The sequence below is a fragment of the Pygoscelis adeliae genome, unplaced genomic scaffold, assembly GCF_000699105.1.
Source record: "Pygoscelis adeliae isolate BGI_AS28 unplaced genomic scaffold, ASM69910v1 Scaffold38, whole genome shotgun sequence".
In the NCBI taxonomy this organism is placed as follows: Eukaryota; Metazoa; Chordata; class Aves; order Sphenisciformes; family Spheniscidae; genus Pygoscelis; species Pygoscelis adeliae.
The window spans coordinates 2,298,452-2,321,185 of record NW_008825614.1 but is presented as its reverse complement, the minus strand read 5'-3'; the positions used below and the strand labels follow the sequence as shown (position 1 = coordinate 2,321,185).

The 22,734-nt window shown below is 41.1% G+C and overlaps 1 protein-coding gene across 1 annotated transcript in view; it reads right to left on the bottom strand.

Annotated features, from left to right (window-relative positions):
- The window catches only part of ITPR2 (inositol 1,4,5-trisphosphate receptor, type 2), a 234,126-nt gene extending 221,596 nt beyond the window's left edge, over positions 1-12,530 (bottom strand). The window contains exons 1-4 of the mRNA XM_009332815.1: positions 12,467-12,530; positions 2,896-3,011; positions 1,627-1,713; positions 742-900 (exon numbers count right to left, since the gene is read on the bottom strand). Of these exons, the coding sequence (XP_009331090.1) occupies positions 742-900; positions 1,627-1,713; positions 2,896-2,988 (339 nt within the window). The 5' untranslated portion in view covers positions 2,989-3,011; positions 12,467-12,530. The remainder of the gene's footprint in view (positions 1-741; positions 901-1,626; positions 1,714-2,895; positions 3,012-12,466) is intronic.
- Positions 12,531-22,734: the final 10,204 nt, after the last annotated feature.

The following is a 22,734-nucleotide window of genomic DNA, read 5'->3' as shown; positions in this document are numbered from 1 at the left end:
AGAGGGGCTCTTTCACTGATTACTTCACAGGGGAGAGTGGCCAAACATTCCCTGCCAGGTCTACAACATAAAACCACACAAGTTCATCATGTGGCCTTCCCAGAGGCTGATCTGAGTTTTCCACAGCAGGCACTTAACCAAACCACAGCCGACTGAATGAAGAACCGAGTTTTGATCTCATGGTGCAACTCTCAGATCTGCAGCAAAGAGCTCTCGTATATATTCTTCCTCTTACCAATACGCAGGACTCCTACTGAAACCTACCCAGAAAAGACCCACCAGACTATCCAACCCAATTCCAATCACAGATGCCACTCTCATGTTGAGGGGGGATACAGATTTAAAGAAACCTGATGTATTTCCTAGAGACATTCTCTGCTGACCTCTTGAAAAAAATGTTGCCCAGAATATTTAAAAAACTTTTTAAAAAAAATTTTTACTCTAGTGTAAACTATGACTTATTATCAGCTTTGTAAATCTGCACACAACAGGTGGACTTAGCAAAGATGCCCCGACGCAGGTCAGCAGAGGCTCAGATGAACGTGGCAACATTTCAGATTCCAGACCATATAATTTGGTAACACTTCCTAGTTACACATAAAAGCTAATAGTCCCAAGCACTGCTTAAAATATTTTTTTCTGAACTTAATTCATTATGATTTATGCCAGTAGCAAAGAAATCATGTGTTTTCTGGAAACTTTCTGCCTTCTCCCTCTTACACATTCAGTATTTCCACTTACGTTGTCACCTTCACTCCTCAGTTTCCAGAATGGCTGGATATAAAACCAGGATCCCTCGTTCCCTGCAGCATCCAGGGACACCCGCATAGCATTCTTCTCTAGCAGAGCTGGCAATCTCTTATTGACTGTGAGGTACTTGTTACTTTTTATGTGCAGTAGCTGTGAACAAATAATAATTAAAAAAATTAGTACAACTGTTGCTTTTTCTCCAAGCTCCTCTTCAGTGGAGGACTCTCTGACTACTCTTCAGTCAAAAGAGGAGGCGCAGGCTTTCACACTGTAGTGATTTTTCATAACACACATAAAGACAAAATAAAACTAGAAGAGAGTTATCAAAGTATACTGCAGTTTAGGAAAACAGATGCTATATCTCAGATTGAGAGAAATGTGTCAGCGATCAATTTTACAGCATATACTCACAGGTAGGGCAAGGGTCCATTCATAGTGTTACCTTCAGGAGTTTCATTCATTACAGGAAAGTTGTACTGCACTTAAGAACGTAACTTCTGTCTCATTTATATGTCATGAAGTACAAATTACTTCAATGATTTAAAAGGAGCTGCGCAGCACCTCTATAATATGATTTTTAAATAAATCTTGAAAATAAAAGATACATATTTACATTCAGATTCTAAATCGCAGCAGCAAAAATTACACATAAAATATATATTATGATATATTATTTAAACATTAATATGCAGCACTTCTGGTAGGCTTTAAAACAGACAGAAAAGCACAATATTGTAAACTTCACCAAGTTCTGTTTACCTGACCCTTGACAATCCAGACTACAGCGGTTAGTTTCATTTTCACTGTAACCTTGAAATGAAACAACTGTTTCCTTTCGAGCTCTAAGAGAAGGCAGATGGATTTCAATAGGTTTACCTGTATGACATTGCTATATTTTACAATTTCGCCCAACAGCTTTCTGTTCTCACTTTCGTTCTGCTTTTGTTCCAGTTCTGCTGCATGCTGCAAGAGAATGATTACTTCTTTAAACTCTACAAAATCAGTACCTGTATTCAGCTACCGGTAGTGTAAAAAGAAAATGGCATCACATTTAAAACGCTTACTCCAACCTGCAAGCATTACTGCACTGAAAATATTAGCACCCGAATCCTGCTGCAGCATGATTTTCTGAACTATAATCACCCAGACCCTGTGTAATGATTCTGTTTTTTTATTACCCAGAACAGAAACTCAGTCACGATCTATGGATCACACCTGAGATGCATGCTATTTTAAAAATTTTCAAGCACGAAAAGTAATTCCAGGTGCTTTATTTCATCCTGAAAGAGGAAAAAGAAGGGCCTATGATTAGCTTCTCCCTGTCACCATTCCTTTTACTTGTTAGGTTTTTAATTGCACACAAATACATTGACTTCATATATAACAAAACAAAACTAGTAGGTCACATGTTGCAAAATCAAGGCTAAGCACAATAGTCTGGGTCAAACACAGCCACAGAACAAACTCTCAGCTCCTAGCTCTAATTGCTGTGTAGCAAGCTCTAGCCACACACCATGTGCCTTCCTTGCTGTTTTTAACTGGAAGCACTGGTAGCCTCCCCACTGCACATGAAACTGTCAACCACATTTGATATGACCTTGTTTTCACTTAGTCTTATGCATTCAATTCTAATAGCAGGCCAGCCCTTTTTCAGAGACAGAGGAGTTGCTCCATCCACACTGTATTTGATGCAAAACAGAATTTGCCCAATGGTTCAGAGAAGAATCACCTAGACTGAAAGCAAAGACAACTGCAATTCTGAGGAATCTCCAGACTAAAGCATTGAAAACAGCTCTTTGTCCACCTCTCTGCCTAACGCCTGGAAAGGACTTCTAAAATAATAGTATGAGTTAAACCAGGGCCCACTCCTGATTTTAACAACTCCATTTTTACTTTATAAAACTTCTGAAAGCAGTATTTCGCTTATAGCAAAGGCACAACCCCCAGCCCAAAGACAAAAACCAGGGCAGGGGCAATAAATGCCAGTCAGGAGGTAGGAGAGCTAAGGAGAATAAAAGTTGCTACAGTGGCATAATAATACCCATCACGGTGGTTCCCAAGGCACTTGTTATTATTCTTTCTCATTCTATTGTAATTCTACAGCCTGCAGATTAAGATAAGATTACAAATACAGATGTCTCTTACTTGAAGTTTCTTCAGCAGTGCTGCTTCTGTATGGTTTCCTTGTTTGGCTTGCTTGGCTTTCCAGTACTGCTTCTGGGCTGAATATCGGTTCATAGGACACACCTTGAAAAGGCAGTCTGTGGAAGATTGAAAGAAATACTCATAAGTAACGTTGAAAGGCACTTCCTTCATTTGCAAGTATGCTTTGGTTGGTTTTCTTTTTCCAGAAATGCCTACATACCAGCGCTTAAACGTAGTCACCAAACAGCTTGACGGCAATGACACCATAAACAGGGTGGCAGAACATCTAAGTTGAACCTAAAGCCTTCAATGCCTCACACGTGCCCACTCTGTGCAACCCCTCTGCAACCTCTGTAAGAGTCCCCGGCTGTGAGCCTGCCATATGCAAAACTGCCTGCTGCTCTATTAGCGCTCTCTGCTGAAGCACAACGTTACAGATGCACTGTTTGAAGGCATGTGAAACCTTGAAAAAGCAGTCCTATTTTCTGTACACCACACATCCGTATATGTCCTGCTCATTCTGGCACTGCTGAAACAAAGGATTGCACAGGCATTCAGCTGCAAGCCACCAAGGAGGTTAACACAGTGTTCGGGTCTACATGCGCCTTCGCTAAGATTGATTAAAAAAACCTAACAGTAAAAACAACAAAGTAACACAAACTGAACACCACCACCGTTCAACAGACCAGGCAAAAAAAGAGTAAGGGGGGAGGGAAGGCCACCCGAAAGGAATCGCCCGAGCAGGGTGGCTGCGCTAACAACGACAGAGGAGGAGGTACACCCTGAGGAGACTGCAGCCAACAGGGGAGCCGTGGAGTAAGAAACAAGGACCAGCAAAGCGAGTCGCAACACACCGACCCCCATCGCCTCCCCACGGGGACCACATGCAGCAAGGGGGCTGGGGACCGGGAAGGGGGAGAGGTGTGTCCTGAGGGAAGCCAAGGGGTGCTTCCCTAAGTGTTTGTTCAGTTGTTCATCTTTATTTCCCAATACCAGAATCAAAAATTGAAAGTGAATGTTAATTGGCAATTAACTACATTTTGTGAAATTCCCTGGCTCAAGACTTTCTGGGTTTCTTTGGGCCAGTGACAGTCCTATAGACTGGAAATAGAGGCCCACGATTTATCCAGATCCAACTACTTTTAGACTGATAAATGATACCTAGACTTGCATGATCCTAATCATCAACTGCTCTAAAAGCTAGGCTTGAAAGACATTCTACTTAGCAAATGTTGGTAATTGTCCTTTCATACCCCATGTGTATCAACTGGCAAGAGGAAGGGACAGGAAAGTATTAATTAGCAATCATACAGGACTGCACGCGTATTATAGTGTGAAACTCTTCCCCAACACAGGTTGCAATTTACAGATGTCAAAGGAAGGTCTGTTCCAAACTATTAGCCCTCCATATTTAACTGTCACAGACGGCCAAGCACTCTCTGAGGACTAATCCACCCCCAGAGGAGAATGACCTCTGAAGAATTTCCTCCCTGCTCCACGTCAGGGTCTCAGGAAGGTAGCGACGGGAGGGAAGCAACTATTCCTACCTGACTCCCAGCCGCCCAACCGCAGCACAAGCTAGAGCCAGGTAGTAGCAGCAATGTGTCCTACTTAGACGAGGTTTTGCCCCAGGGCTGGATTAAGAATAAAAAAGTTCCTCTTCTGATCCCACAAGCACACCTTGCAGGTGCTGACACCCCAGCTTGGCCACAGTCAGCAACGTCACTTCTCTGCTGGTCATCAGGCAACTTTCCCACAAAGAAGAGACTGCAACACCACTGGAAAGCCACATTGCACAGAGTATGGCACAGACAGTGCTCTTCACAAAAATACAGAAAAGAAAAAGAAAAAAGAGGAGAACAAACACGCTAGCTCCATGTGAGCAACAGGAAGTGCTTATTTACCACCGTACTCAACACAATTAGTGGCATACACATCACATAGCACAGAACAATTTAAAACCAGTCCTCTCTACCCTCAGCTCTCCTGCTGCCTTCTCTGAAGACAGTCCCTTTCCAACAGCACTGTATAGTCGCCCTTACCTCTGTTATCAAAGGTGCTGCAATATGAAATAGCAACCGCAATATCAACGCTAAGTACACGTTCCAGTTACACACTGGATCAATGTATAGGTGACCCTGTTGAATTTACCAGCCTTGCATGTCATTTTTAAATACAGTGTGATCTCGTCATTCACCCATTACTGTCACAAAAACATCAGCAAGGGAAGCTATAGGGAACTATCCTGAAGTCATGGTCTGGGTTTTTAACCACCGAGTCAGGTCAGCAGCAGACTGTTTCTATTTTACGGTGCTGTCCTACTCGCTATCTAATTCCCAGACCAAGTTTAACATCTGCAGTTGCTAACTACCTAGGACTTGTTCCAGCTCTCCAATCCACAACAGCAAGTGTGGGAAGTCCCGTCTATCACACATGCGATGAGAAAAGTTTCCTAACTGTTCCACCCTTATGAGTGGAAATTCAAGTGTCAAACTCACCACCTCTCAGGAGAAGATGCTAGATACCAAGGCAGATCCTATTCTCATTTTCAACACTGTCAATCCAATGGAATTATTCTTTCACTCAAGGAGGAAGAGGAGGAGATTCAGCTCCTCTGAGATATATCCTCCATATATCCTCCAACATACCCATCTCTTCACAGTCTGTGAGGAGTTACTGAAACCATGTTACAGTAGGAACACCACTTGTAACACAACAGGAGAGGGAAGGGAAATCCAGCGTGAAGACTGGCCTTTTACTTTCCTAAGTAAAAATGAACTCTTATTACTTAAAATAAAACAGGCAGCACTCTCAACTACAATCAGGCCCAGCTAAGCACAGCTATCTGATGTTAGTGCTGCCAAAACCCCTACAGTAAGACCGTGCCACACGTTCCTCCCACTGCCTGTGCCCCCAGAGCTAGCAGTCTGCGACAGTGCTGGCTCTCAAGCCACGAACTAAGCTGCAATGCTTTTAGTTCTGCAAATATGTCATCTGGCCTCTCATACATTGGCCATCATTATACCAAGCTTTTCATTGCATTGCCTCTTCCCTTCAAAGCAATTGATCCTCCTCTACTATTCGTAATGGCAAAGGTTGTTCATGCAAAAACACAGCTGGTGGTAGAACTTTCTTTGGCACTGACCCAAAGTCCTCACGGATTTGCTCCCTAATCACAGCCCTGAGTTGCTGTTCCTAGGAGAAAGTGCTACAAATCTTTATCAAAGCAAATGCAGCCACCTTGCAAAGGTGTTTACTTTCATCTCAAAGGGGAACATTTACGAGAACTATATGATACAACCTATAGTACGTAACTCCCAGGTAACTTTTACAATATCCTGGACACTGAGAAGGGGGGAAGAAAAAACCAATTACAAAATGCTGCGTACTGTTAAATCATACTGTATGTTGTAGGAGATTTTACTTTGAGTGTCGGGATTTCAGCTCATAAGACAGAAAATCGCTATTATTTTCTGTAACAATCTATAATTAACATGCCTTCTCAGAAGACTTCATGAAACATTTATTTCTCTGAAGTAACAATACCTTCCTTTTATAGGACCAGTCTTCATTTCTCAGTTACTCCCCACACACCCTGCTACTTGAGTAAACACACTGCTTCCCATCCTCATGCAGAGCCTCAAAGCACAGTGCTTACCACACTGCAGAGAAATGCAAGATGTACATGGATGTGCAGTCACTACTGTGTGGGTCTGCCTCCCAAAGGTGGGTGAATTTTTCCTAATGATAGTTCTCAGAGAAAAGGAAATGTAGAGCAGGCACTAGATAACCTCAGCCACCAGAGCGCTCCATCCGTAGCCGTGCTGCACAACACAGCTCTCCTGACTTCCAGTCTAGTGCTTTAGAAGTTGAACTACCAAGAACTTTTTTAAAATCAGTATTATTTCACTTTAATTTTCTTCAATTTAGAGACTAAAAAAAATTTCTTATTCTTTGTTTCCAGACAAGCTTTTCCCTACTTTTTTTTTTTAAGATTCCAGATACATTAAAAATAGGTCATCTCATTATTTTTTTCTGTTTTTTCTACTTACTTTTATTAAAGTAACAATAGGATACTACATAAATTCAAACTTTGTGGTCCTAAACATTGAGGGGGGGGAAGCAGTGCCTGCCCTAGAGAAACTATAGTTTAAATAAACAGGAAAAGAGAAACTGAGGCATAAGATTATAAAGCAACTTTCCAGCACACACAGTAGATCAAAAGCTCAGTCCTCCTGGAGGTCAGTCTAGCAACCCACTCAGGAGGCAGACCATCTCTTCTAACTTCTCCAGACATTTTCGGATAGTCCTAGTTCCTAACTCATTACTTTATGGAGTTTTACACAAATGCTTCTCTTCCCGAGGACACTAATGAAGTAGGCACTATCAAAGGTAAACAAATAGCTTTAAAGTATCAGCCAGTTTCACTTACTAAACTTTCATGCATTCAACTTCTGCAGTTTCATCAATTTTCTCATACCCACAGAATCTTCCAGGCAAAATTTCAATTACTTGTGCACAAAGTGAAGATGGAGAAAATGAGAAACATTGCCTACCCCAGCCCACCCACACATTTTTTAAACAATAAAAATCACTTCAAGTTTTGTTTACAAAATGGAAACAAAGGGGAAGCCCTTGCTGGTTACATTCCAGGCTTAACCTCCTACACTACACCTTGGCTTATTAGAAAGTAAGAAAACACGACAAATTCTCAGTGCTGAGACACATATCAATTACTTATTTCATGGGGGGGAAAATGACATTTATTAATCAGAACAATCAGAAGATGGAAAGCAGCAACTCCCAGAGCGCGGGAGACGATCCGCAGAGGATGCACTCAGCACCACACCGACCACCTGCCTCAGCCTGCGAGCGTGCACAACACGCCAGTCTTCAAAAGGCAGTAGTGGGTGGAACAACCACACACAGCACATCCTCTCAGCAAAAAGCAACTACACTCAGGAAGTCTGAAAAGGAAAATAACTCGTATTAGGCCTTTTAAATGTTTCTTGATATTGGATAAAGATGGCGTAGAACAGTATTTGTCAGATGCTTTCTCTCCCCCTCTCCTCCCCCCCCCCCCCACTTTTTTAAGTGTTAGAAATTCAACTCTTGCCCATCATGGAAGGTTTCCGTGATTTGCAGAACGAGAGAAATTATCACATGGCTTTACTTAAACCAGCAAGCTGACAAATGGGTAAGTGGAAGTGATAGGGCTATTAAATCAAAGTGTGTACAAATCTATGTGTTTTGGAAAAAAAAAAAAGGTAAAAAAGAGCTGAAGTGAGAATGGAAAGGAGGAATGCAAGGGAGCAAGGAGTGGAGCAATGACGAGTCCTAAGGAGAAAAACAGAAAAGCGATCAGGAGTCTGAGAAGAAAATGAAAGCAATTATGGAACTGAGAGAAACAAGAAGAAAACACAAGGACAAACCAAAACGATGTAGGAGAAGGCAAGTAAAAAGGAAAATGACGGCAGAGGAAAGGGTAGGAGGAGGAAAGGAGAGAGCGCAGAGGAACGTAATTGGAAGGGAGAGAAGAGGAAAGAACAATGTCAGAAAAAGCTTAGAACAGACTAAAAATTGAGAGAAAGGCAAGAGGAGGATGTCTAGGAACTCAAACATCACTTTCACTGCAGATACCTCAAGAAAAAGGGGTACAAAATGTAGGGAAGTTTAAATCAGTCTAAGAACTTTGGTCATTTTACATTTAAGATAGAAGAGAGACTTGTGCTCCTTTTTCAGAATTGCTAAATTTGACCAACAAGCAGGTCTTATCTGTGCTATTTTACACCTTGGAAGCTGAAAGCATTTCCCTCTGGAAATAACAGCATCGAGCTGAAGTGTGTTTAAGGTCACAGCCTAAGGAAACTTGCAGTTCTGTTGCTCATGATGTGACTTTTCTTCAGAGGTACAGGGCTTCTGGCACACACTGTCCTTCCTAATCTCTGCGAACCTGGCCCTGCAGCAGGGTAAGCATTTCCATCATGACGCTAAGTGCTTTAGCTCTCACTAGCTTCAGTTAGAATTAGGACAAGAAGCACCTGGCTTGATCAGTCCCTTAAATTCAACTGCAAAATAGTAAACACTTTTTTTTTTCTTCGCAACAGACTTCAGGAAACACGTGTGGGACCAAATTCTACCCTCCTTTGCACTGACGCAAATCTGAACATGCACGTTGATGAACACAGAGCCACTCCAGGTTCATGCCATCATGACTGAAGGGGAAATCTGGACAGCAGCTTCTTTGTATGGACACAAAATGAAAAGCAACGACTGCTTTCCTTAGCTTAACAATACTCCATTTTGTGGGATGTTCTGAAACAACTAGAATAGCTACCGCCCACTCAAAAGAAAGTAAACACATAACAAAAATGAAACTGCTATTTTGAGACACCTCTTTACGTAGGCTTTCAGTTCGGGCCAACAGCTCAGTACCTCAATTTGATCTCTGAGTGAACTCTGTAGGAGGGATACAAGCAGTTAGAAAAAATAATCCTTTTTTTTTTTTTCTTTCTGTTGGGGAAAGGGTTGATAAAATATTACCAAAAAAGAGCAAACATAGTCCTCTGATGTTAATTTTCAGTCAGTCCTTGGAATCTAAACATCTTGTTAGAAACATGCCTTTCTCATAATTCTTTGACTCTTAGGTCATGCTCTAACCTCAAATCAACACCAGTTCAGCTATCAGTGATAAAAACATTGTAAACCATATGGACAGCGGTTCCTATTACTGAAGAGGCCCTACTCTTCCTGCTGTTAGATGCTATTTTTAGTTGCTTATGTCTAATCATTCAATTAATCACTCATGCCTAAGTCTTCTTTTTATGTCAAGAACCTACTTAAAGCAGTTTCTGTTTGTTTTATTAACTTTGCCGTTTTAATTGAATGCTATTTCCCAGAAGATTCTTTGGGGGAAAAATACAGTTTTTGCTTATGTTTCCTGGTTATAAGAACAACATTTAGCAACTCTTTTGCCTCAGTGCTCTTGAGCAGAGCTAAGAAATTTAGCAAAGCATGGCAGAGATGTGCTTTTCAGTTGCTCTCGTAATACAGACACCTCTGTGGTACCAGGCACTAAATCCCACTTAGACAGCAAGTTTCTGCTGTGTTCTCAGCAAAACCCCTGCTATTCCCACACTTAGAATTTGACTTGTAAGATGAAGGAGAAAACAACCAAACGATGGCTTTATCTTTGCTCTAGCCATTCTCCTGAAAGCCACTTGATTACACATACCTGAAGCAACATGAAAATGCTACTAGATGCAGCCCCTAACAATATAGCCATAATGTTATAGCAGGGTGCGTTGCATCAATTAAGGTGGCAAAACTCACTTTTTCACTAATTTAGCTTCTCCTACAGATGTTGCAGTTCATCCACATTTGCACGCCACCACAATGCTAGCAATAGCTAAGCAAGCCACTTCAAAATTAAATCAGATACAGGTGCACCCTAAACCAGAAAAAGTTAAGGGGCGACAGGAAGAGAGGCTGCTGGAGCCAAAGGGACCTAAGAGGCAGCAGTGAGGAGGAGGAAGAAAGTAGCTAGGAACAAGTTTTGGGGCAGGGAGGGAAAGGGAGAAGATTCCCATCCCCAAGAAGTGGAGGGTCTGAGTTAAAGGAAAGGAAAGGCTAGATGCTGTGGGGAAGAGGGAGCAGAGACAACTAGAGATAAAGGGATGTGTTATGCAAGCAACAGACAGAGATTGCAATAGGCAACAGAGCCAAAACTGTCTACAACTGATAGAAAACATTCCCCTGCAGAAGCTGGGATGTAACTCGGGAGTACAGTCCTTGCATTCCCCCAGCAGCAGAAAACAGCTGTACGTCTTGTCTGTGTCTCATCCCCTTCTGACATCTGATCTACATACACAGGTACTACTGCCACCACTGATGGCATGCCATTAGCGCTGAGAGTTCAGTAGCCTTGCACCCTGGATCGAAGTGCCCAGACCTTCTTGATGCTGTTGAAATAACTTTTTTTTAAAAAAAAAAAAAACTCAACACAGAACACTATCAACTTTTTCCTTCTTTGCCTTTTCAAGTTAGGAAAGAACACCACAGAACTGCGATAAAAGAACTCTACTGTACTGAAGTTATAAAACCAAGCCCTCAAACGTTAGACAATGAAAAAATTAAGGTTGTCTTTTTATCCTCTGTTCAGTTCCTTGATTGTAGGCATTTGGAGGTATTCTGCAATTATACTATCACATGCAAATCTTTTCCAGTGACCCCCGTCTCATCTAGAAACCTGGATATATTCTACTTTGGGAACACATCAGGATGGTGAAGTGACAGAAATGCTGTCCAAAGAATCCCCACCTGAAATTTTGTGCAACCTGGAAGCTGGGAATTAAACATGTATTTGCAGGCAGTGAGAGGATGAAATCACAGTTAGGTAGCCTGAAAGCCACACTAGATGCTATCCCCATCTCTGCTATAAAGTTATTCCATGACATCACACAAGTAACTGAGATTTATTACTATTGGTTTCTAAGTATACATCCTCCCTTTCTCAGTTTCCAAGATCTGCCAATGTGCTGAATGCTCACAGCTGGAACTGGAACCAACTGCTGATGTTTCCTGAATATATAATGGAAAAAAATCTTGAATACTCTGGGAAAGCAGAACTTCAGTCTCTCAATGTTTTAAATGCAACTTTTTTGCAGTAATAGCGTATACATACTACAGTATAATAAACACTGGAAATAAAATAATAAGGTTAGGAATGTCAGTGCAACCCCTTGAGGTAGATACAAGCAACCATGAAACACGTTTCCCTTGCTCTAAACCAGGCAAGCCATAACTGTCTTTATCTCATAACAGGTGTGAATCTAAGCCCATTTAAGCCAAAAGAGGCCTGTACCAGGCTAGTAAGGCTCTACTTTGACACAGCGAGAGCCAATGGCTTAAATCAAGTACAGACAAGACTGAGAGGTTTTATCTCCTTCCCTGCATATAAACACACAGAACTTTGGATACCACAGGAGTATTTTTTAGCGTTCAAGAAGTAGAAACTGCATGTTGTCAGTGCATTGTTATTTTTTCCAATAAGCAAACCAGCAGAATTATCCAAATCTACAAGGTCATGTCTAAGAAAGTTTAGAAAAATCAGACAGGGTTATAAGCAAAAGCAAAACAAAAAGCTGACAAAATATTTGAGGGTAGTCCTTAAAATGTTGTCTTATCTTTTAAAAAAATAAACAAACCAGCAGCTCAAGTAGTTTTGAACCTCACGAGTTTGTTTCCCATTTACAGTAAGAGCAGGGCTGGAGCAAGGAGTTGGTCACACAGCGGGGGATCAGCGTTTGGTGTACAAAACAGAGCAACTAACTCTTGGACTACACGAAAATTAATCCCTTTCCCCATGTTTTCCACCTACCCCTTGTGCCTTTGCTGATTTGGTATTTAGTTCTCAAAATCTGTCATTCACGTTCCAGTTTGAAACTTCAGCAATGCATTCACAAACCATGAATGCATCTGGGAAGTTACATGTCTGGTAAGGCAAAGTGCCCAAGGAGTGAGAACATGCATCAACCGGTCATTAAAAAAAAAATTATCCCCAGTTACTGACCTCTGAACTTCTTTGGAGGATTAGCAAGGTCACCTGCCTCTGGCTGAACCACACACCGGTCATCCACCAACCTAGAAAAACAAAAGTTATTACACTTACTAAAACATGCATTTGACATCAATGTGTAAAAATGCAGAGGCACATGTGTCACACCACAGATACAGAACCTTACACATTTCTCCAATTTAATTCAAAAAATACCTTAGAAACTCTATTATTCAGTTACTAAGCATAACCAAGAAAAGAAAACTTTACATTTTCCTTCAAGAAAGAGGATTTCTTCTATTGCACTAAATTATGGCCTATGTTTCAGATGCCACTTCATTTAAATCTGGTTAAAGTCCCTTTTGTTACACCATTACACTGATGTTACATGTAAAATTCTTGTTTTCTTTCATTAGAGCCCATTAACCCTGAATCAGAAACAGTTTGTTTTTCTGCAGCTGTCAGATTTTCACAGCCATTTCCCTAGGGCATAATCCAAAATTCATCAAAATCAACAGAGAGACTCTGAGCCACTTAAATGAGCCCTGGAAAAAGACCTCAAAGAAAAATGTTGGGAAGGCACACTTGTATCTGATATGAGAAAGGACATTTAAAGCACCGCAGGTTAGCTTGGCCCTACATTTGCAAGCTGCCCCGTGCTTGCAGATTCCTGCGTCCCCACTGAGGACTTTTAAGGGGATGCACAGTAAGCAGCCTTCACGTGGGTACAAGACTGTATGGGGATCTGCTTACACGATCAGGACATGCAGGGGGTGCTTCTCCAGTGACTTGCTGTTTCATAACACTCTTTTATCTAGAATTTGAATCTGGAATCCGATAAAGAGCCTTGGATTTTAGCCTTTAAACATTCTGCTATTCTTCTTCACCATTTCCAATCTTTTTCCTTGGAGGAGGCATGTGGAATTAAGATTCAGCTCCAATCAAAACTCACAGGACCACATTTTCCTTTGCTAAAATGAATAAGCGTTTTTTTAATCCACAGCAGAAAATCTAAATAACAAATCAAATATATTTCTCACAATATTTTAGAAGTTAAATAAACAATAAAATTCAAAAATATAAATTGTTAATCTTACCACAGAACTGGCTAAACATAAATTCAGCTTCCTTTGAGGAAGCATCCTGTGAATAATCTGCCTGTTTCAAACAATTATTCAGGAAAATCATGTTTAAGGACACACTACTGCCCTGCCACTTCACAACAACAGTCTTAGCAGCATTTTCTGTGGGAAGTTGCCAGAAAAAGCACAATTTGGGTTCAGCCAAATTACACAATAGATGCATTCAGTTTTCACTCAAGTTGGTGAAGGCTTTGCAACTAGCCACGAGCGCAGCAAGACCGATCCCTCAGCATGCCCATGAATTTTCTACCTCTAGCAAGCTGACTGCTGAGAAGCTGCCCACTGTGGTTGCAGCTCCCAGAAACAGAAGCGAAAACAATAAAGAATTTTGGAAGTCAGCAGCTCTGATCTCATAACATACTTGGATGCAAATGTGAGGTGTCAGTGAGGAAGGAGAATTGAAGTAATTCCAGGAGCAGGCAGGGGACCTGCCATGGCCTTATGAAGTTGTGTTTTTCACAGTCTAGGTTAGGGCAGGCTTAACAAAAACAAAGTGAGGTTTGGAAAGCAGGACTTGGGAAGAGTCAGTCCTGCAAGGCAAGATGCCCTCTGCCTATGATGTAATGGGCCAAAGCTTCCTACAAACAGCACCTAAAACCTGGAGTCACAGAAGAAGCAGGGCTGGAAACGACTACCTTAACAGAAGCTTTGCCAAAGGATTTTAATGCCAAGAACTACTCCCCCCTCAACAAAATCTGTCAAAGGCTTTCTGAATGAACCCATAAGGTTTAATCCTTAAGCACTGTCAGGATGGAGGACAGTACGTTGGAAGCTGAGCATAATGCACAAGGAACATCTTGTGTTCCTTGGTGACAACTTGTGCACCCTTGTGACAACTGTAACTGTGAAAGAAATGCAAAACTTTCATCGTGGCACCACATCACCGTGACAAAAGCCATAGAGAAAACAAGGTGTTGGTGCTGAGAAAAACAAACAAGATCCTGCACACTCTCTGAGCCAGTTAGCTGCAGTGTTCAAACATGTTAGACTTCCAAGGCTCAGAAAATAGACATTAAACAATTAATATCAACCACTTTCATTTAAGCATTCTCTAAAGGCACAAAGATAAGGACCATGAATGAGTTCTGCAGTTATTAGGAGCCAAAGACATCAGACAAGACAAAGGAGAAAGGAACTGCTGCTACTCCCATCCTATAGACACGAAACAACAGCACAGAAAGATTGACATGTGACAGGACAGTGGCATGACAGACCAGAAACATCATCTCCTGAGCCCTTGCTAGGTGCCTCAGCTGCTGACACCTTTTTTTCCTACAAAGTATCTTACAGCACAGGACAAAAATCTGAAGAAAGTATTGCTTTGTCTCTATAGCAGTCTTCCAACAATTTAATCCCCAAAATTTCCATATAATGACATTCATCCTGTATCCCAGCAGTATGTCCTTCGAAGAGTTCAGTAGCTACTTGTTTACTGTGGAGGTGCTTGTCACGGTACCGTAGCGAAAGCTGAGTTGCACATGGCACACGATGCGAGACTTCAGCCTGTTCTGTAGACTGGAACAGAAGAGGCTTTTCAAACACAGACCACTTCCTCTGATACACAATTCAAAATACCCAAATCTCACTTTTCACACCGAGCCAAAAGGCAGCTGTTGGTTTGTTACTGAAGCCTGCTAGGTGGCTGCATTAAACAACCAGTAATTCATGACCTTTGTAACCTACAAACAATCCATTTGAGATGTGTGAAACCGAACAACAGGCTTGACTACAAAAGGTCCTGAGCACCTGCAGTTTCTGCCAGACCACAGCACAGCACGTTATAAGATCACTTGCTTGCTGGTTTGCATAGGAGGCTGAAGTGCACCAGACAAGACTTTTCTGATAAAGGCAGAATTTACTATATTATACCATCAAATTGCTAGCTATTTAAATACTGATCTAAATTATTATGCCAATATTCAAGCCACTGTATCATCAAAGGAGGTTTGGCAAACTTCAAAAGGTTTAATTCTTCAGCTGGACTGCAGACAGTACTGCTTTGTGCCCTCCATTGTCATTCAGTACCTGGCAGATACAACATCACCGCATTTCAGTTTTTCGTATGTTGGCAGCACATAAGTGATAAAGGAGTTCCCTGCACATGTGTGATATGAATTTTATTTATGCAAGCTCTTCTCTGAACACAATAAATATCTGGTTTATGCACAATGCCTCCAAGTAATTGTTGCACTGCCATAGTAATTAAGTTGTACAGTAGTTCACTGGTGCCTAGATAAATCATCAGAAAAGTCAAAAATAATAATTACAGCCCTGGACTTTACGCATACCTCTTTGTATTCAGTAATTGCAGACTTAGGGTCTGAAAGTAACAACGTTCATGGGATTCCTTGTCTTAGATGCCCAGTCATTCTCCCACTGAAGCCAGTGAAAGTTTTTCCACTTGCTGCAGGGGAAGCAAGGGCAGTTCCTCACCATGCCGGTGCACGCAGCCAACCTCACGAACTAGCAGGTATTTAAGCCATTAAGACCTCATGCTACAGTGTACAAAGCCACATTAAACAAGAACTGAAACTAAAGCAATGCCTAGGAGTTAAGGTGTGCTTCTCAGCAGAGGCAGGGGAAAAGAGTAAAGGCAGCTTTCAACTCTCCGTTAGCATTAGCCAGGATAGTGCACCATATCATGTGAAGCGGTCAGAGCACGAACCTGTACAGAGTCCTGCACCTATCTTCCTCTCCCTTCGTTTCCCCCCATCATTTGGTGGGGTTAAATCTGTCCTTTCTCACCACATGCAAAGCCAAACGTGTATAAGCATTCAATTTAGTAATATCTTGGAGCCATGAATTCCAGGTATAAGGTGGCACCTGTGTGAACGTATTTACAAGCAGCTTCAAATACAGAGCCTCTCGTTTTTGTTGTTTCACCAACAAAAGGACAGGACCAACTTCTCCCAATACTATTAACCATTTGTATTCAGAACTTGCCTAATATAAACAACTTCAAACTTCCCATACAGCTTCTGCTCTGCTCCCTGGGCACTGGGCAGAAGCAGGGGAACAATAACTTGCAGTAATTCTCACTAAATCTTTCTACCGGGTAGAGCAGCAGCCTTTGTAGGGACTTGCACTGAAAGAAAAAACAGAATGAGTCTGTGAAGAACCAGTGGGGACCTACTGTGTCTTTGGGGAAACAGGAGGAAGGACACACCAATGGGAGGGGCAGGACGAAGGGGTAGCAGTATAACTGATAAGGCAGGTATGTTGGCAGAAAAGGCTAATGGTACCTGGGTTTACAGGTATGAATCATACATGCTGGATGAGTCTTCATGCTCCTCTGATTACCTAACACAGGCTAACGGTAAATACACCAAAGGTTTCTAGGAACTTGCAGATGTAGCACAAGGGTCAAGGAATAGTTGTATAGCAATAATCCTAGAAAAACTGTTCACAATGATGAGTTATTTTAAATTTACTACTGAGATACAGTTGCATTCTGGAAGAACAAAAACCAATGTAAGAAAAAAATAGAAAAGGAATTATGATGGATTTCATGAATTTTAGGGCTCTTTTATAACATAAGATGCTTTTTAGATTGTCCAAGAAAGCAGCCACATAATTTTCATTTATGCTAGCTTTGTGCCTTCAATTTAAAAAAATATCATCCTGAAATGTATTTTGTCTCTTCCTACCAACAGACTTCCACTTTTCATAGCCAATATTATTAAGCAAAACAATACCTAAACAAACACACAAGACAACACACAAGCACAGACACTCTCATATGTGTAACTACACATACATGCATGTGTGTACGTAACTTGTTAAAAAATACAAGACTCAGTTACTGATGTCTAACTATTATAATACACGGGAATGAGCAGAACACAGCTTGGTACTCTTTACACACAGGTAGAGTATTTTACTCCTCAAAAAGCTGAATAAACTAAGCTAGAAGCAATGTCTTCAATCTAAGACACTCCCTCAGTTGCTCAGCTTTTACTCTCTTAATGGTATCATCATTTCACTGATCTTCTGAGCAGCATAAGGCCTGACAGCAGCAGGAAGAGGAGGCAATTTTGACAACAGACATCAGCAAGAGGAGCTGCACATTTTAATTGCCAGTGGAGCCAAGCGATAGCTTTGTTCAACATCAGTTCACAAATCATGCTGAGGTTACATCGCAAAGACACATAACCTCAACACCCCCTCGTGAACAAAGGACCAGCCCTCAAAGCCTCCCTTCCTTTGCTCCTCAGACGTCCCTTCACATACACAAACTCCTTATCAGAAACACTCCTCCAGAGCACCTTCCACCCAACACACTTCTTCCCTTCCTAACTGCAGCTCTCACCTACAAAGCCTCTCCCGCGCTCCACACATCCCAGCACACAGGAACCGCTCAGGAAGAGAGGTGCTAGTCATACCACTAAGAAGCCAACCAATAACAAACAATAGGTTATTAAAATTTTGCTGCCCTGGAAATCAAGCATCAAATACCTAAGTGCCAAAACAATCAGGTCCACCCAGTTCTTCTCCAAGTCCACCCACTTTTCATTTCATTGAGCCTCTTATCAGGCATCTAGGTCAGCCCACTTCTTGCCTGCTTCAAGCGGTCTCCTGCCAAAAATCTACAGTCATCTTACCTCACCCTTCCCAAAATGTGAGTTCATACTCCTTTTTGACTACCAGTCCTGATTAAAATGATTTACAGCTCTAGGATTTAGCCCCTCAGTATGAAATTTGTCCTTTTTCCTGTCCCTTTCCAAAGCCAAATTTTTCATCACCATCTTTTCACATCTGCGATCCTTCAGGGTCTCCTACATTAACCCCAGCTTGCACAGAAAATAAAAAGGACCTTCCTTGCACTTATAGCAGGACTATTAAGCCTCCGTACCATTTAGGAAGATTCCACGTTAAAAATCCCTTTTGATAAATGGGAGGATCGCCACACACAATATTTAAACAAGAACTGCACTACATGCCAATGAGATGCAACAGCACAGAGGGAGACTAGAAAGTCTGACTCCTGCCTGCCTCAAACTTTAGCAATTTTATCTTTCCTTTCTGAACAAATTTTAATTGCTGCAAACACAAAGCTTAACACAGGTTGAAAGAAGCTATTAAATGAATACCCCTACTCTGGGAAAACAAACTTCTATCATCTAAAATATTCCAAGCTTCTCCAAGTGTCTTAAACAGCAGACAAATTTCACCATAAACCTTCCTCAGCGTAAAACAAGAATGTGGGTGCATTTTATCTCAGCTACACAGATCAGGAACACTCAGCCATTCTTACCACGCTGAAAAATGCTTGCACAGGTCACTTTGAATTGTATTATCAAATGTCACGGAGACAGAAGGGCAGAAAGCAAGATACCAAGCACATATTGGGAAACGAAACAACAGCATGCAACTAGGCAGCTCCAAATTTGCACTAACAGTTGCACTAATAATCAGCCCTAAAGTCTTTTTCCTTATCTGATAGTGCATTCATATATTCTTGTAACCGCACCTGCAGGCTTGCATGTCGGAGGGGCAAAAAAAAAAGCAGAAGTTTTGCCTGTTCAATTAAGTAATACAGCTATAAATCCTGAATGTCACTTTGTTATTCTTTTCTATTGTTACATGCAGTCATGCTTTTAGCTTGTAAAAGCTTCAGAAACCTGTTCAAGTAGAATTTGTTTATCCATTTTATAGTTACAGTTACATTTAAAACATTGTGCAAATTAAAATAAATTATAAGAATAGAGTTAAAATAAATTATTACAATAGAATAAAGTGTTATTTGGAGATTACAGTAGAGGGGAGAAAAGAAGATTCTTAGATTTCAGTTTCAATTTTGCAATTTTCTTGGCCTGCATAATAGGCAAGTCATTTACGCACAGGGAAAATGGTACTGAACTCAGCTTGTGCATACTAATTTTTGCCAAGTAAATAAATATTCGCACAGTATTTCAAGTTCCTCACATCAATACAACATACGTTAAGTCACTTTTCAGTGGTGCCAAGCATACCTATTTTCTGCTGTCAAAAGGGGACTTGGGAATTGGCAAAGGGAGGGGGTGTGCCAGCCCACCCCACCCCACCCAGCTCATTCCCCAGTCACACAAACTCCTGCTACACCTCTCCGAAATGCTGGTGCTCTGCTCCCAGCCTTCTTTTGGCTTCAGTCTCTCTCAGTATCTTTGAAAAACAAATTACATTCCCATAAAACCAAGAAATGCCTGGTTTCTTCCTTCCTTTTTTTTTTTTTAAATATGAAAAGTAAAACTCTATCATACAAGGATGTTGTGATAGCCTAAAGGCATTAGACAGAAGAAAATCTTGCACAGGAAAACATACTCTTTTGGATGAAATTTGTATTGAAACATTCTTTTAAAGCTAAGAAATGGAAAGGATAAAATGAGTGTTAGGAAAGCTTTGTGAAAGCTGTAGTGGCTTGCAGAACATAGACCAACTAGCAAAATGCATCACCTGGGAGATTGGACAATTCTTCCATTACTAACATTTTCTTTTTTGGGGTGAAATCCTGGCTCTCTTTGAACTTACTGGCAAAATTTCCACTGGTGTCTCTGACGCCAAGATTTCACACCAATGAACCTACCTTCCCAGAAATGTAATGGGAGGCAAAGTGCTGTTTAAATAAGAAGCAATGTCAGCACCAAGTGCATGGCTATATGGGACACTCTTCAAACGGAGGGAGCCCACCACTGCCACCCACCAGCGAGCTCACCGCTGCCAAACCAATCTCACCTGGAAATGGGGTGGAACATGGCATTCTGGTGGCTTCAGTTCAGCCAAGCATAAGGTATCTAGCTCAAATCCATCACCTGAGATCCTTCTTCAGACAAGATTGAGACACAGGCACCTCCAGAAGGCAATAACAACCTACTCTAGGGCAGATGTGTAAAATAGGAGGATGAAACATCCTCCGGACACGGCCTTCCTCTCTCCCTTGTCTATTTGCTACTTGCGTAACTTTGAGATGACTACGCTTTGGCAAAACATGTGAAGTGAGACCCCCAACCACCTCAGGACAGAGGTACTAGCATTCTGCAAGGCTTTCCTCCTAGTTCAACCTGAACGCCTGGCAATTTTTCTTGTGCCTGGCTGAGACGCAGATGAGAAACCCAGGTGGAACTGGTTGAGATATTCCTCCTGCCCCCATCCACTTTCCTTCTGTGCACCCCCCAGCAAAACAAGACTGGTAACACTGCATTCTTGGAGGTGCACGCTCACTGCCAGGTTTCCAACAACCAGAGAAAAACGTTATGTTAATGTGCCTACACATAGGATACAAAGAATACGCATCTCTTGAAGTCTGCAAAGTTTTGGTTTATTTTTTTAAAAGATAGCCAGCGTGACCCACAGTATACATTCAAGGGTGAGAATTTTTATACTGATGCAGTTTGTCTCAGAAGATTCCAGCCACTGAGGTGTGGTGGAATGAAAGAGAAAAACCTTCCTTCAGTTTCAACTAAGATCGCTCAACTATTCCTCATGAGGACAGTTGTGAAGGACCGTTTTAATTAATTGTACACAAAATGAAGAAGGTAAAGAAAGCTGTATTAACTATTACAATTTTGTTAAAACTGGAAATTTGATCATTTCAAGACAACTTTAAAAAGTGGGATGTTGTAGAAGTGAACATATGTATTAAAATATTGTAGTTCTTTGAGCATATTATCATATATTAAAATCCAAAAATGTCATCATCTGCTCATCAGCTGTTCAACAATCTATTTGAAGTATTATCCCACATACAGCATTCAACTGAGGCTTTATATTCATGTTCTTCAGGGCAGAGGCCACATACCACAAGCATCCTAGATAATCTCCAAATATTCCCTTTATTTATTTTAGGAGCACCTGAAGCATCCTTCATCAAAGTTTTTAAGTACAATCTAACTTCTACAGCTCTTCTACTTAATCCTTACTCCAACTAGCTACATATTGAATGCAAATACTGTAACAAGTCCAGGATTTGGTCCAACACAAACACAATACTTAATTTTCTGATTTACTTCTAAGTAAGATTAAACATGTAACTTTAATTCTGCTTGCTTACATCTTACAGCTACCCATAACAGGTCTGCCACTCAGCTCTCCCAACGTAAAAAAGCATGGGTGAAGTAGAATTACTAGGTATACTGACATAACCTACCTTAGAAACACTGACACTGTGACTACTGTTAACTAAAAATGGGATTTTCAGGACTATGCAAGCCTGCATCTTTACATGAATTTTAGGCATGTAGTTCACTAATCAGTCCCCATCAGACTGAGTGGCTCAAATTTCTACGGTACATGGTGACTTCAGAAAAGAGGTTCTATTAATAGCATCACTGGTCTCAAGATCAAGACACGCAGAACTCATTGCAGGGTTACCTATTCAGCCAGAGACAACAAAGCAAAGCCAGCAGTAGAGAGAAAATAATCACAATGAAAAGAGATTCTACATTCAGCTTGCACCAGAAGAATTTGTGCTTTTTGCTCAGCTTTGTCTATGGCTACGTTGCACGTATTTGTGAACGTCCAATTGAAAGGACTATTTTGAAGAACTGTGTGCTAATGAAAGGGATCAGAAAGGCTGAATTTGCCACTGTTAACACCACTTAATGAAACAAAGAGAGGTTTACCCAGAAAAATACTGTTGAGAAATGCCAAGATCTGTCCAGTGATCAAAAAGTTACTTCATCACCGAAAATGGTAATGAAGGCATTCACGCCTACACATCAAAATGGCAACACTTATTGTATAAAGGAAGCATAAGCAAAAGGAGAGAATTAGGAAACTTACATTTGGCTGAAATAGCATAATGTAAAAATATTGTTGTTTAAGTTGACGAACTAGCCTCAAATGCTACTGTAAGGTCTCTAACAAACCTCAATGATTTCCAGGACAATAACACGTATGTGGACAAACACATACCTACACAAATATATACATACACAAATGCATATGCACAAATTATCAATCCTGCAAACACAACTTGGAATCTAGATCCTGGAAATCAAACCAAGTTCTTTCTCCATTTTGTAACATAAACAGTAATAAACCTGCAGACCAATTGATGTCATACTATGTAAAAAAAGTGTGCGGAAAACATTTCTTAATCAAAATGCTGACATTTTACACATCTTGCAGTGTTTATTTCACACAGCAACGGCAAATCTTATGTGC